The sequence below is a fragment of the Simochromis diagramma genome, unplaced genomic scaffold, assembly GCF_900408965.1.
Source record: "Simochromis diagramma unplaced genomic scaffold, fSimDia1.1 OVJJ01000361.1, whole genome shotgun sequence".
NCBI classification, from domain to species: Eukaryota; Metazoa; Chordata; class Actinopteri; order Cichliformes; family Cichlidae; genus Simochromis; species Simochromis diagramma.
In genome coordinates, this window is record NW_024386860.1 from 16,128,468 (window position 1) to 16,143,070 (window position 14,603).

Sequence of the window (14,603 nt, forward strand, 5' to 3'; positions counted from 1 at the left end):
TTCTCTGTGTGCCTGCTCGGGTTTTTCCTGGGTACGCAGGCTTTCTTCCAAATACTTATTGGGTTAATAAACTGGCCATAGGTGTCAAAGTGAATGGTTTCATGTCTCTCTGTGTTAGCCCTGTGAAGGACTGGTGACCTGTGCAGGGGGTCAGCCTCTCGCCCTGTCACAACTGGGATAGGCTTCAGCACCTACAGCCGTCTGGGAAAAAGATGGATGGATTGACACAGAGAGAGTAAATTACTGCATTATAACAATGAATCAGAGAAGCCTGATGTTCTACCAGTTCTGCAAATTCTCACCTGCAATGCATGAGCTTACAGCTTGTGTGTAAAGTTGATGTTTGCTGATTACATGAAATAGTTCACTGATAACGTATCATCTATTAAAACAAAGTTAATGATATAATATATTGAGCATAAAACTCTTTTTATGGTTTAATTTTTTATACAAGAATATCTTTACTGAAACAAACTGTAGAAAACTGTTATATATAATTGTTAAATATATATATAGTTAAATATAGATTAATGTATAAAGATGTATATATTGCTAGGGTCTATAGGGATGCTATAAATAAATAGTAGCGTGTATATAAATGTGTATTTTATATGTTAAGTACAGGTAGGAATTAATAAGCATTTCCTTCCTCCTACAGGTTTTTTTCATGTAAATATCATGGCTGTCTTTGATTTCATGTTCATTTGTTTTTTGTGCTTATTAAAATTTGTTATTTGCTATTTCACCACAATTATTTTGTTCAATCCAGATCTCCACAAAGTCAACAGAGGTCACCAAACCTTTTCAAACTCCCCTTCTTTGAACCAGTGGACCGTTTGGCATCATTTGTCTTATTTGCTCTGTAACATTTATTATAATTTCAAATAAATGCTGTTAGGTTTTACTGAAAATGCTTTTGGTGGTAATGACATTGATTTATTTAGTTTTCGCATGCAACATTGACATCCTCCCGAAATGGTTTAAAGTTTCTCCACCAAACACAAAAAAACAAAGAGAAAGGGATTTATGTCAGGTATATGGTATTTTTATTTTAGTGCTTTAACTTGTAGTATTATTATTATTATTATTATTATTATTATTATTATTGTTATTATTATTATTATTAGTTTTAGTTTTAAAATCAGATTTAGCTAATAAATACAAATTTATGTAGATAATTCTTGAACATAATTTCCCAAATAATGGCTCAGGAACAAGGGAACTCACACTGGCCTCTACATCCGTTCTGTAATATTAGCTTCTATAAAGACAAAAATAAATAAATAACAACAGTACTAAAGGCCATCAAATATTTTTTTCAAGTGATTTATTACTGAGGCAGTCCTGAAATTCTGACAGGGGACTGGAGTGCATGGAGTTTCATTCATAACGGACACAAAACAGTTGCACCTTCGTGAGTGTGGTTAGCACAGTAAGCCTGCATCAGTGCAAACTCGGTATTGGAGGGTTTTATAACCCGCTTGCACTTAAGGCTAGTTGGCTTAGAATAGCACTTCATGTGACAGATCTCCAACAGCAACACACAACCACAGTTAAAGTGTAGGGAAACAGTGTAGGGTGGATTAGAAATATCCTGCCGTGTTTGAATTACCCACTCATTCACTATATAGTGCACCATGTAGTCTGTCATCCATTTTGCAGTGCTCTTCAAAAATCTCAACTGTAAATGTAATTTACTATATAGTGCTTCAATGACATTGCACATCTCAGGAAACACAGAAAAGTAATGTACAGAAGCCGTGCACAAGTGAGACCTTTGTGCCTTTTCTGTTTGTTTTTAGAAGGGGGAAAGGAGCTGTCAGATATGCTTTTAATATTTGTATTAAATATGAATTAAGCCGAATTATACTGCTTTTAGGTGGATGAAGTTCATAGAAATTGTTGTCGTTAAAGTTATGTGTGCTCAGATATACATTTTCCTTTCAATGTTGTGGAGAGATTTGCCAATTACAACCTGTACTTATCCAAAAATAGCACCACTGAGGCACCCATTGCCTCAAATGCGTTTTTCTGCTCTTGTTCGCAATGTTAGGAATATTTAACAATATCTAGTGCATAATTATAATTATGTAATAACGATGCATTGTGTAGTATATCAGCAGCTATCTATGCTTAATTCCATGTGAGTCCACTATGTAGCAAACACCATGCAGTGGATGATTAAATCCACAGATTAAATGCATAAAAGGGGGATAATTAAGCACAGGTGCAAGACATTAGAGAAGACGAGCAATCAAACAGGTGGAAAACCAAACACACAAGGACAGGAAGTGGAGGGTTTGAAATGTAAAGACGCCCATAAATACAAAGTAAAACACAATGAAATAGAAAGAAAGCCCACCTCAAACAAATGATTCAAGTGATCTTTAGAAGCAGCTGTAAAGTCCTGGTTCTACATGATTTTAAAAAAGCTTGCTGCCATAAGTCGCCCTAATGAATTATGAATTTGTCAGCATGCACTCCACATTCTCTCTGCTCCATCCCTCTTTTCATTTCTCTTTACTCCTCATACTACCTGCATTTTAAACAATTATGCAGCAAGAAAGGCTCAGCAGTAGCTGTAGTGACCCTCATATACATATCTTGAGGTTTTATTCACCCAAGAGATACATAGTAAAAGGTTTTCTTGTTTCCAGACTGGAATTTTTGTGTGTGGTTATATTAGAAACTTTGTAGGACTAGACAAAATATTAACCGTGTTTACAGTGATCACCCCACATTAGAAAATAATTTATGTGATAACTGTCGAGCGATTAAAGTTGCCCTAAAGCATGACTGAAAACTTCTCCCTGTCATGGTAAGATGAAAAGTGATGGACCACATGAAGCCACACGCTGCGATTCACCCCTCATCACTCCTGCATTCGTCCATGTTAATTAGCTTTGCTTGTTTTGGAGTTCATCAATATTTTAGCACCCCAATTCATAATTCAAACAGGAACCTGAAAAATCAACCGAGTTGTTATTTCGCTACGATTTCCGCTTCGGCTGGGGATGTGGAAACGCTGTAGCCGTCAGTGTCTGGTAACCAGGATTTGAGGGAGAATATGTGAAATGACGATACTGTAATCAGTTATGACATGCTGCGTGGTGTTGCATTTTGGGCCACAGGCAAGACTTTTTTTTTTTTTGCTCTCATGAGGAGAGTGTGCAACGCTTCAGTCGGTCACCTCCACAACCGATTTCCTACATCAAATGCTTGTATGTTAACTTCATGCAGCAGGTCGGATGAATGTCAGCAGCCCGCTGCTCTTGAGTATCTGTTTCAAATAAACAGATGTTTTCTCCCCCGGGTCTGTGAGTACATGTGACTGTGTGAAAATGTGTCTGTGTTCTGGCCTCGTACTACAGCCTGCAGATGTTGTAGGTGTGAACTTGACTTTTCCTTGTAGCAGGAGGTGTGAACCGCTGGGGAAATGTTATTCTGGCTGACTCACAAACTGCAGGAATCTTTCTGAGAAATCGTTTACCTGTGGATTTAGTTCAAAAAAACTGTGTATTCTTTCAACTTAAAAAACAAACCATCAATTGGTTTCAGAATAAATCGATTTAAAAAAATCTCCTGTTCTGAACCACGATATGTAATCTTGCTCCTTGTGGAATGCTCATTAGCCTTACTAGGGAGACGGTGCTATTTTTTTTATTTAGAAAAACATTAAACAAGTACAAAAAATCCAGCCTGTTGGCAATTTGTTTTGTTTTCTCTTTGAAGACAATGTATTGTGTGTGTTTGACCAGACGATTTCTAAAAGAAGAGCGAGTCTTTGAATTCCCGCATGAAGCAGGATAAAGTGAGAGAACTGCCCCGAGACGTTTGCTTTTAAACCATAAAATGCTCAGTGGCGTAATCTGAAGCATGTGAGAGATGCTGCCTCACTGAATAAAAATAAAAAAAAATGTTGAAACCTTAAAGCGACACACTAAATAAGGAGTTTTAAGAGCAGGCAGAGGAAATGTGAGGTCAGTATTAGAACAGCTGATCCACGGGTCCACGGCAGGAATGATGGTCACACAGATGGGTGCATTGAAGAGTTGTAGCCGAAGAAAAGTGATGTACACATCACTTCTCAAAGCCCAGACATTATTATTCTGTTCTCATTCTGCTTTTCCTCATACAGTAATATCCTCATATACAAAATCTTCCTAAAAATGCTTAATGTAATTTATGACTTTAAATACAGGCTAAGATTGTGTAATAAGGCCAGAAACCCGAGACCACAGAGAAGAAAGAAAAGACAAACTGCCTCATTTACCCACAGAGCTTAGCCACACATTTTTCACTTAAGACAAAGTCACACAGCTACCTGGAAAGTATCCATATTAATGTCTCCAGTACTCTGTGATCAATTTCTTTAATTATCTCAAGCGCCGGGCCCTAAGATATCACTTTCATTCTTTTTCCATATTTTCTTAAATGATCCCTGGAATCAGGGAAAGCACTGAAGATAATTCGTTCCCCTGTCGAGGAGATTATACGTTGGTTTGCCGGCTGTCTGTCAGCGGGATATCTGAGGAACCTTAGAACAGATTTCTGCTAATTTTGGTGGACAGGATAGCTGCAGGCCAAAGAACAGATGATTCGATTATGGTGGTGAGCTGGATCTAGGACTTGTTCAATTAGACAATTATCATTTTAAGCTGTAAAAGTAACGGAGATAGAGGTTCACTGTGTGGTGCCTTCTTTCTAAAAATAAAATGGGGAAGAATTTGTCTGATGGAAGCTGTACCTTCTGTTTTATTTCACATTTCACTCTGGAGTGTTTCCAAATACGTCTTTGGTCGTCATAGTGCCGCTTAGCATTTATTTCAGTAAAGTTTTAGACATAAGAAGAGACTCTTGTTTTTGTTTTGCTGCATATGTGTGAATGGGATTAGTGTTTTAAAAAAAAGGACTTTTTTTTTCCTCTGGAATATGTTATTACAGGGGAAAAGTGAGCTAGTATGAGGTATCTCAACAACTGCACTAACCATTATGTGAGTTTTCAGTTATTTTTACAATCCCCTGCTAGTTTTTAGGTCCGTGTGCGTGTGCCCTTATGAAAATATTTAAAAAAAAACAGAGGTTTTGACAAATTTGTTTTCAAAGCCGTAGTGTGGCATTTTGAGATTTAAACTTTTTTGGTTCGTCAAATGGTAAATGGTAAATGGCCTGCATTTGTATAGCGCTTTTTCTAGTCCCTAAGGACCCCAAAGCGCTTCACACTACATTCAGTCATTCACCCATTCACACACACATGTGTCAAGTGTGGAATTGGGTAGTGTTAGGCTAAACTGAATAAGCCATTTTAACTGCTTCATAACTGTAGCTTGACTGGAAAGCAACAGCATTAAACCAGCTGCCAAATATTGTGTTGATCCCCTTTGTGTTGCTAAAACAACTCTGAACTGCCTGGACATGACTCCAGGGCCTCTAGGCGTGTCCTGTGGTGTCTGCCAGCACGAAGTTGGCACTTGAACCTTTTGGTCCAGTGGCTTGCAGTGTGGGACCTCCCTGGTGCTTCGGGTGGATTCTGGATCACATTGGCATCTAAGCAGTTTGGAAGCCGGGTCAATGGCTTGGGCTGTTGTTGTTGTTCCTGAACAGTTTTTGTAGAGTGGTGGGGTGCATTGTCCTGCTGAGAGGGCACTGCCGGTGGGGGATGCTGTTGCAAAAACTGTTGTGTGGGAGGTTGAAATAACATACACACAAATGCCAGGACTTGAGTTTTCCCAGCTGGACGGTTCACGGCAATAATGAGGTTAGAACTGTTTTATGCACATTACCTGTCAGTAATTCTAATGTTGTGGGAGCGTGGTGTATAATAAGTGGTGTATAATAAGCGCATTTAGAAGCACACTTGATGTATTCTTTAGGTTGGTTAAATGTTTGTATTATTTTGTTGATCTCTTCTTTTTGTGCTTTTGAAAAGAAATGTCAAATCAAATGTTCTTTCTTCTCTCGTTGCCTGGAACTTGTGTCTGTTGCCATCTTTATAGCAGATCAAAATACGTTTACGACATCTGACATTGATTTTATGAAGGTAGACGTGACACAGCACCACAGCCCTCCTTCCAGTGATCCTAACTGACCCTCTTTTCCCTCCTCTCTACCACCCCCTCTGCCCTCCTTCTCTCCTTTTTTAGATGCAAGGTGTGCCGTCCCCCCCTCCTATCATTATCACCATCATCGCTCCCACGCCCACTCCTTCCACGCTCCCTCCTACGACCGTCCCGCTCACGAACGTCCTACCTACAACCGTCCCTCCTACAGCCGTCCTTCTCACGACCGCCCTTCCTTCGATCGCCCGTCCTTTGACCACCCTTCCTTCGACCGCCCGTCCTTCGACCCCCCATCCTTTGACCGCCCGTCCTTCGACCGCCCATCCTTTGATCGTCCTACCTTCGATCGCCCATCCTACAGCCGTCCCTCGCACGAACGCCCCATCTACGACCGCCCATCACACGATCGTCCACCTCAGGACCGTTGGAACCCCCGTCTTCGCGTGAGCACCGGAAATCAGCTCTACATGTTGGACCAGGAAGAGGTATTGTACTCCACACCCCAAAGATACACTTATTCTCATGGACTTTTTGGCACAGGTGGGAAACCAGAAGAAAATTAGGATGCTACTCAATCCCTATCAAGTATTTTTCACCAGATACCACTCTAAAAGACGGATATTTCCGTTTTTTGATTGAAGTCACACTCGTTGATCACATTGTATCGTCACCTGGTACAAATAGTGCTCAAACAACTTTTATTACATAGACAAGTGAAACTAAATAAGATAATACACCAAACATGACAAATATCTCATAACATCATGTAAATAGACATGACATATTTTGTTGTTTCAGACTTAGATCCTGGCAAGATTTAAATTCCACTCATCTCAAAATGAAAAATTTAGTTGTCATGGAGGGAATGCTGTACCTCTTCCCACATCACCACTCAGTCTCTGGTAGGGTAAAATGCAGCCCTCTCGCTACAGTACAGGTTTCTGTTCTTATGGGTCAAGTGAGAAAAATATTCCACGGAACTGATCAAAAATAAGCCCAGTGACATGAGCACATTGAACAACAACCAAAAAAAACACAACAACAAGCAAACAAAAATGGTGTCACCAACAGAGCATTTAGATTGAGTAACACTTGCTGAGAAACTTTAACCGCACTTCGGTGATATGAGCCTTCTACATGATTATTAAATGAACTTAACATAATCAGAACCAGCAGGTTAGACCCACTGTCTTGGGTTTGCTTATGAAACCCAGGGTGTCCGAACCTGTTTTTTTCAGGCTGTCATTAGTGCACAGGGGCTCCTAGCATGTTAGAAATCCATATAGAAGTGTTAATAAAGTTTAAAAATTCAATAAGCTCCTTGGGATGCTTCTACAAATTATGGTCCAAATGTGCTTACCTAATTCAGGAGATGTAATTGGGTAAGGGACAAACGTTTGTAACTGAGGTACGATGCTGTATGTCAGAATAATTGTTGGACCTATGAGACTAGAATGTTTACAGATCTGTGGAGTGATACAAATACATTTCTACACAGCAAAATCTCCAGTGTTAAATTAACACTAGAGAGTGTCTATATGGGTCCACTCCTCTGAGTGTTAAATACAACACTGTTGAGTGTTAAATTAACACTTTTGACAGTGTTATATGTTTAAAAGTAACCTAGTCAGTTTTGAAGATTAACAATGGCTAACACTGAGCAGTGCTGATTTTCTAACACTGGAATATTTCTAACATTTTGAGTTATTTTCCAGTGTTAGAAAATCAGCACTGCTCAGTGTTAGTCATTGTTAATCTTCAAAACTGACTAGGTTACTTTTAAACATATAACACTGTCAAAAGTGTTAATTTAACACTCAACAGTGTTGTATTTAACACTCGGAGGTGTGGACCCATATAGACACTCTCCAGTGTTAATTTAACACTGGAGATTTTGCTGTGTACAACACTGAAACCCGCTATAATTCTCAAACGGAAAAAAGTTTTGAGTCAACGACAGTCTAGGTCTCAGTGTACAGTCCAATTCAATAATGGAAACAAAGAACAACTGTGAATGAATAGGTATAGATGATGCAGTACACCCTGGTGGAGACCGGAGAACTTTGCCATAGTGCAGCCACTGGTGCTGCACTCTGTCATGTGGGCCTTTACTGTGAGCTGGCCTGTTGGAAGTCATAAAAGCCAATGGAAGTGCAGGTTTGCCAAAAGCCAACTGAATGACTCTCAAGGCACTAGAAACAAAACCATTGGGGCTGAAAAAAAAATGAAAATATAGTATGTGTTCCCAAAGTGCATGTGGAGGAAACTCTACAGTCAAACATGTAGTGGCAGCAACATGTTGTGGGGATATTTCCCTTTACTGTTACAGAGACTGAGAGTTAGAGTTGTAACAGCACCAAAAGCCAAATAGACAAACAAACAGTACACAGGACACGGACAGAAACATACACAATTTTTCTTACATATTTACATCAAGGACAATGGTTACTATAAACAGAGAGTACTGTACAGTTATTAAATTAAATAAAAATAATTACAGGTAAGAGGCAAACCAGGTTGTAGTGCGAATTGGTTAATTAACTAACTTATTGCAGTTACAGCATTGATGTAAACATCTATGTTTTTTGGGAGAAAGATATAGAAACCTAGAGAGCAACCCTGAGTGAAAATCTGTTTCAGAATGTTTTGGATCTAATTTTTGGGCAAAGGTTAACTTTTCCAGAAGATGAAGCGTATCACCAAGAAAACATAGAAGTGGTTTTGAGAAACCTATTTGAAAGTCGTTGAGTGGCCAAACCGGAGACCACAACTGCACCTCAAACAGAAGTGTCTTTGGAGAAACCTGAAAACGGCTGTGCACTTACACTCCCAATTCAACCTGATGGAGCTTACGTGATTCTGCCAAGAAAAATGGGAAAGTCTTCCAAAAAAAAGGTGTGCCAAGCTTGTAGGATCATTTCCAAGAAGACTTTAAAGTGTCAGTGCTGCAAAAGGTGCTTCAACTAAATTCTAAGGGAAGGACCTGAATGTCAAATAGGATATTTCAAGTCCTTTACAAAAGACTTTGAAATGTTTTTACTTAAAAAGTATTATGAAAAATGATGTCTGAAACATTAAAAGATATGAAAATAGTGATTACAAAACTTACCGAATGTCCGGTACTGTTGCGGTCCCATTAGAAAATGGTTTTGCAGAATGCCTGGCTTGAATTTAAAGCAGGTGTATATATAATATGTAATCTATTGTAGCAAAGCATAACTGACTTCGAGCCATTTATCTAAAAGCAATCATAACCAAAGACATAGACTGGATAGATTAGTAGACCTAGATTCAGATTCTATCAAACACTATCTTGATGGGTATTCTCACAATGACCTGTCATAAGTTTTTGTGCTATTTAAGGGCCGATACTTTTTAATAATATCTACTTTAAAGAAGGTCAGACAGAGAGGACTGTGTCCAGACCAGAGATGGGCGGTAACGCGTTACTGTAATCTGATTACTTTTTTCAAGTAACGAGTAAAGTAAGGGATTACTATTGCAAAAACGGTAATTAGATTACCGTTACTTTCCCGTAGTAACGCTGCGTTACTGCGTTACTAAAACCGTGACTTTTTTGCAAGAATGTCTCATGACAGTGACGTAAGCAAGCGCGACGTTCGTGGCAACAGCTGTGTGCAGATCAACAATGGATCATATATCGAGTGCGGGAGAGAGTATGAGCGTGCAGCGTTTAAAGCGTGGAAGCACTGACCTTACTTTGAGTTTGATTCCATAAAAAGTGACAGAAACATTAGTGTCCGCTGTGCGTCGGAAGAAAACTTCTTTTTGCAGCGAAAAAAAAAACCCATAAACTTCCAAGCAAGCACCGAGTGCGCTACCACGTAATGGGAAACTCACAGAGAAACTCACAGATTCTTCCACTGACCGCGGCACACCTGCACCAGGGTAAACCTCCGCCTGCCCTACTCCTGCTTTACAGGTGAAAATAGAGCAACAGGACCGCTAGTCTTTGATTTTATTTATTTTCTGCTGTGTTTTACTTGCATCTATTTGAAAGAGCGAGTGTAAACACAAAAAATATTTTATTTTATGTGCTGGAATGTGCAGAAAATAGGTTTAAATGTTAAACTAATTTATTCAAGTCAGAGAATGTTGCATATAATTAAATTTTTGCTTGATGCATAAAGTTAAAAGATTAAAACTAATAAAACAAGTTTTAAAAAGGGACTTTTCCATTTGATTACATTTTATATGATGGATTATGCAGAAAAAGTAGAATTGGGCTGAAAGATCTATCACTTTATTACCTATTCAGGTTGTAAATCGTGTTTTTAAAAAGTAACTAAGTAACTAAGTAATTAATTACTTTTGAAAATAAGTAATCAGTACTTTTACTTTACTTTACTTTTTTGGGGGAGTAATCAGTAATTAGTTACTGATTACTTTTTTCAAGTAACTTGACCAACACTGGTCCAGACTGTCCCACACACTCGAGTTTCCCTGGACTGAATCAGTGTCGCCTCAGGCTCGCTGTTGGGGTTCATTTTCAGGGGCAGCTGTTGTTTCTGGGGGAAGCCGTCTGTTTCTGGCTGTCATTAGACACAGTTACACGGCAACCACAAACCTCAGAAGATTAAAAAACACAGTGGGATGGTAGTTATTTTGAAATTAAAAAGTATACATCACTTCTTTGGTCATCTAAGTAATTATTTATTTATTTCTTAAATTTTCTTGAACCGCCTATAAACAGCCAGCCAAAATTAAATGTTTCATGGAAATTATGATGAAGCCAGTGCTGCAGAAGTAATTTTCCATGAAATGCAGATGAAATTAAGGATGATTAAGGAATTATATCAAGGAGAACAGGTGAACACACACATTACAGCATTTTTGATCAGTAATTTGTGAAATCATAACCCTACACAGAGTTTTATGAGCTACCTTTTACTCTCAAAACCAACCACCATTGTTGGTTTTGGTATTTTCACAGTATTTGTTAAAAGAAGCAGTTACATTGAATCAAATGCATCCCCTTCTACCTGTCTCTGACATGAAAAAAATTTATTGGAAACATGAGGTTCAGCCTGTGTGACACTTTTTAGGCAGCACAGATGGTCTGAAGACGTCGTTTCTGTGTTTTACAATAGAAAATATATTCTAATTGGATTTTAATATCCTAGATTTGTCAGATGGTTGTTTAAAGTAGCTCAGGGTTGACTTTTCCCTGAATAGCAGTTGTCTGCACTGTTGTTTATTACATCAACTGCACAGTAACAACGTAACTTTGATATATGTAGAGCTTTAAATGCTTTAATAAATGCCTCTTTGTTTTTAGCTGGTACTTAACAATTTGTTCTGTTTTTCACCACTCCCGAGATCTACAGTGAAAATGAAATGTTTGCTGTTTAAACAGGGCTAAACTGAATTGTGTACAAGACAAAGCTTGACTGTGTTTATTCTCTGGTTCCTCAGTTAGTTAACACTGATTAACTGGGCTTTTTAAAATGTGTATTAGTGTGATAAACAGAGAGAGTGCATCTGCTGCTGGTTAGAGTAAAATCTCATCTTCAGGCCAGGAGATGGTACTGTTCTGCAAGTTTTCCAACTCACACATGCACACAGACACACACAAATGCACACGGTTTAAGCTAACACTGCTGATTTATAACACTACTTATAATGCCACCATAAATGAGGCAGTGGCCTGAAAAATCCATAGGTCACTTCCCCAAACTTGGCGGGGCAATTATTGTATTATGCACATGCTATTATATTTTTCAGTTTGCATTAAAGGCCTAAATTCTGACACATGAAAATACAGCTGTTTTATTTGTGCTTACTTTTAATTTGTCTGCCTCACCGCCTGTTGCTATTTATGCAGTATGTGTGCCACTGCATGGCCTGTGATTTAACCTCTCACTCTAAGGTAAACTCAGCTTTGTTGGCAAGGCAATAAAGTAATGAATCCTTGCATGGTCAACATACAAGTGCCAGCTTTACTGTCACGTGTGTGCATGGCTGCCGGTGGTATTTCTGCTGGTCATCGCTTCGATGAATGCAGCAGTAATTCCAGTGATAACCCCGCACAACTGCCGAAGGACTGAATGGAGAGCCCGGTTCAATTAATCGGTGGCTCATCCCTGCCTAATTGTGCCAATAAGGCAGCAGCTGTGAACGAATCCAAGGCAGGGCTGACGTGCTGATGGCCGTCACCTCGGCGACGGCGAGAGGCATTAAATATTCATGCCTGTCACTCACCTCATGCAGAGCGGGTGTCTCTCGCCTCCTCTCCCTTTCACGCACAAACACAGACATACACACACTCGCCCTTCAATTTATTTCCATTCGTTTTAGATGGCTTCTGTGGCTCAGCAAAAAAAAAAAAAGGAAAAGAAAAAAGCAAAAAAAAAGCAATCATACTGTACTTTTCCACAGCGGAGATATGGAGGATCAGAGGAGGACCTTGCTCTCCTTTCTCTGCTTCCCGCACATTTTGTTATCAGCCCATCTCAAACACACACCTTTCACCTCTCTGATTTTCTGTTTGCTTATATGCTTTGCATCTAAGCTCAGCGCAGTTCCTGCTGTGTCTCGTATCTCTGCCTCCTCCAGCCTCAGTCCTCATATTAATTCCCTCCATTGATCCATCACTCTTACCTTTTTTTCTTCTCTCCCCTGCTTCCTGCTATCTCTCGTCTTTATCTAATCTCCCTGTTGTTTCATCCCCTCCTACTCTCCCTAATCTGTCTGCTTCTCTGCCTCCTTCCTTCTGTCTCCATATTCTTTGCGGCCGCACTTCCTCTTTCTGCTCCTCTCTCTCTCCATTTTTTTTGCTGCAGCTCTCCTTCACAGTTTCTCCCTCTTTCCTGCTCTGTCCCTTTCCTCCTCATCCACCCGCCCACTCTATCTCCGTCCTTTCCTCTGTGCTCCTCTTCCTCGCTCCCTCTCTCCAGGGCGACTGGCAGGAGTCTTTGGCTCTCCCACAGGCCACCTGTCTCTGTGCTCCTCACAGCTCCATTCACTTACCGCTCCATTTTTTAAAAAATGTTTTATGAATGGCAGCCATCAGAAAGACACGGGAGGGACGTCTCCCCGGAGAGCTGAGGTGTCGCTTCGGGGAACAAGACTCCTCTGTTGTGCCTAAAATGTGTCACTATGGAAATTTGTGTTAATGTGCGTCTGTGTAGCTTTTCACTCCTGGTGTGTTGGGTTCATTGAACTGTTTCCTACTAATCGAGTGTGCAGCCACTTCATAGGGATAGAATGGGATTAAACTCTCATTGACATGTCAGCCATTGGCTTACTTTAATTGCCAAGGATAATACCTACAAGATGTGTGGAAAGTTAAAAATAAATGCTTTTTAAATATCTTGCCTTTAATTACAAGCCCCTTAATTTGCTTTCCCCCTCCAACAAAATGTCATCCAGTAATCACAACCAAATGTGACTTTAAGCTTCCTCCCCTCAGCTTTTGTGTGTGATTGGTAAAAAAATTCTTCCCAGTGAATTCCAAGCAAGAAAAATGGAGCAGCGTTACTTAGAAAACAAGCGAGCATGCAGCCCGAAGCAGCGGAAAATGTCACTTAGTGTTACTCTGTCTGGGATCATATGTTAGGATTAGAAGAAGAAGAAGAAAAAAATTGGTACAAATGGATGCACTACAAAAACTACAGTAGAGTTGAATCAGCACTGTAGATACTGCAGAAGGAAGGAAGTGAAGAAAACTAGAAGCAGCTGTCTTAGTAATTGTTTAACTCTGTAAATGAATCAGAATTATGATGATTAATTCCTAACTTAATCAATAATTTCTCATAATGGCTAATCCTTGTAGTCAGATTTTCAGGAAATAATATTAAACATTTGGTGACTCAGCCTTCTCAAAAGTAGGATTTTCTTCGAGAAAAAGTAATGAACTTTTTTTAACGTCCAGACTTATGCGCTCATCTGGATGATCAATCTCTTCCCACCAATTTTCCTCACTGCTGCAGACTGCTCTTCCTCCTTTTGTCCTGTAGGGGGAGCGAGAGGGTTGACAGTGATGGCTTCCTGCCATCCTCTTCTCCACCTCCTTCTCCTCCTTGCATCTCGCATTAATTTGAGGTGACAGAGTTTCATATACCATTGCCACGCACCAGTGCCCTGTCCCCAAAGTCATGTGTTTGGGCTTCGCTCCTCCAACTGTGTTATGCAAGGAAAAAAAAAACACAATGTGGAAGGGGGGGGGGGGAGCAAGAGCCTTGCTCAGCCTGAGAGTATTTGAAAGAGCTGGGAAATATCAGCACTATAAAAAGAAGATGTAGTCCTGTAGCTCAAAACACATATGGTTGATGATTGTATCTGCTTCTTTAGTGGCCCCATTTCCTGCACTGAATTTTACATTTGACTGCATTAGAGCTTATCTGCAAAGAGGCCACAGCACCTCAGTGGCTTTAGCTTGTAGCTACTGTTGTCACAGTGCATAAAGAGTTGCTCAGAGGTGGATAGCATGTTTGCTCATGACCCCGGAGAACGCATCGAGGTGGCTGTCGTGTGGGAGTCGGAGGGATTAATTATGTAATGAACACAGGTGGGCAGTGGTTT

At 39.8% G+C, this 14,603-nt stretch overlaps 1 protein-coding gene across 9 annotated transcripts in view; it reads left to right on the forward strand.

The window, feature by feature from the left end:
* The window catches only part of syngap1b (synaptic Ras GTPase activating protein 1b), a 173,387-nt gene that overhangs the window by 39,969 nt on the left and 118,815 nt on the right, over positions 1–14,603 (forward strand). For all 9 annotated transcript variants that reach the window (XM_040030787.1, XM_040030790.1, XM_040030784.1 and 6 more), the window contains exon 2: positions 6,144–6,544. In XM_040030787.1, the coding sequence (XP_039886721.1) occupies positions 6,144–6,544 (401 nt within the window). The remainder of the gene's footprint in view (positions 1–6,143; positions 6,545–14,603) is intronic.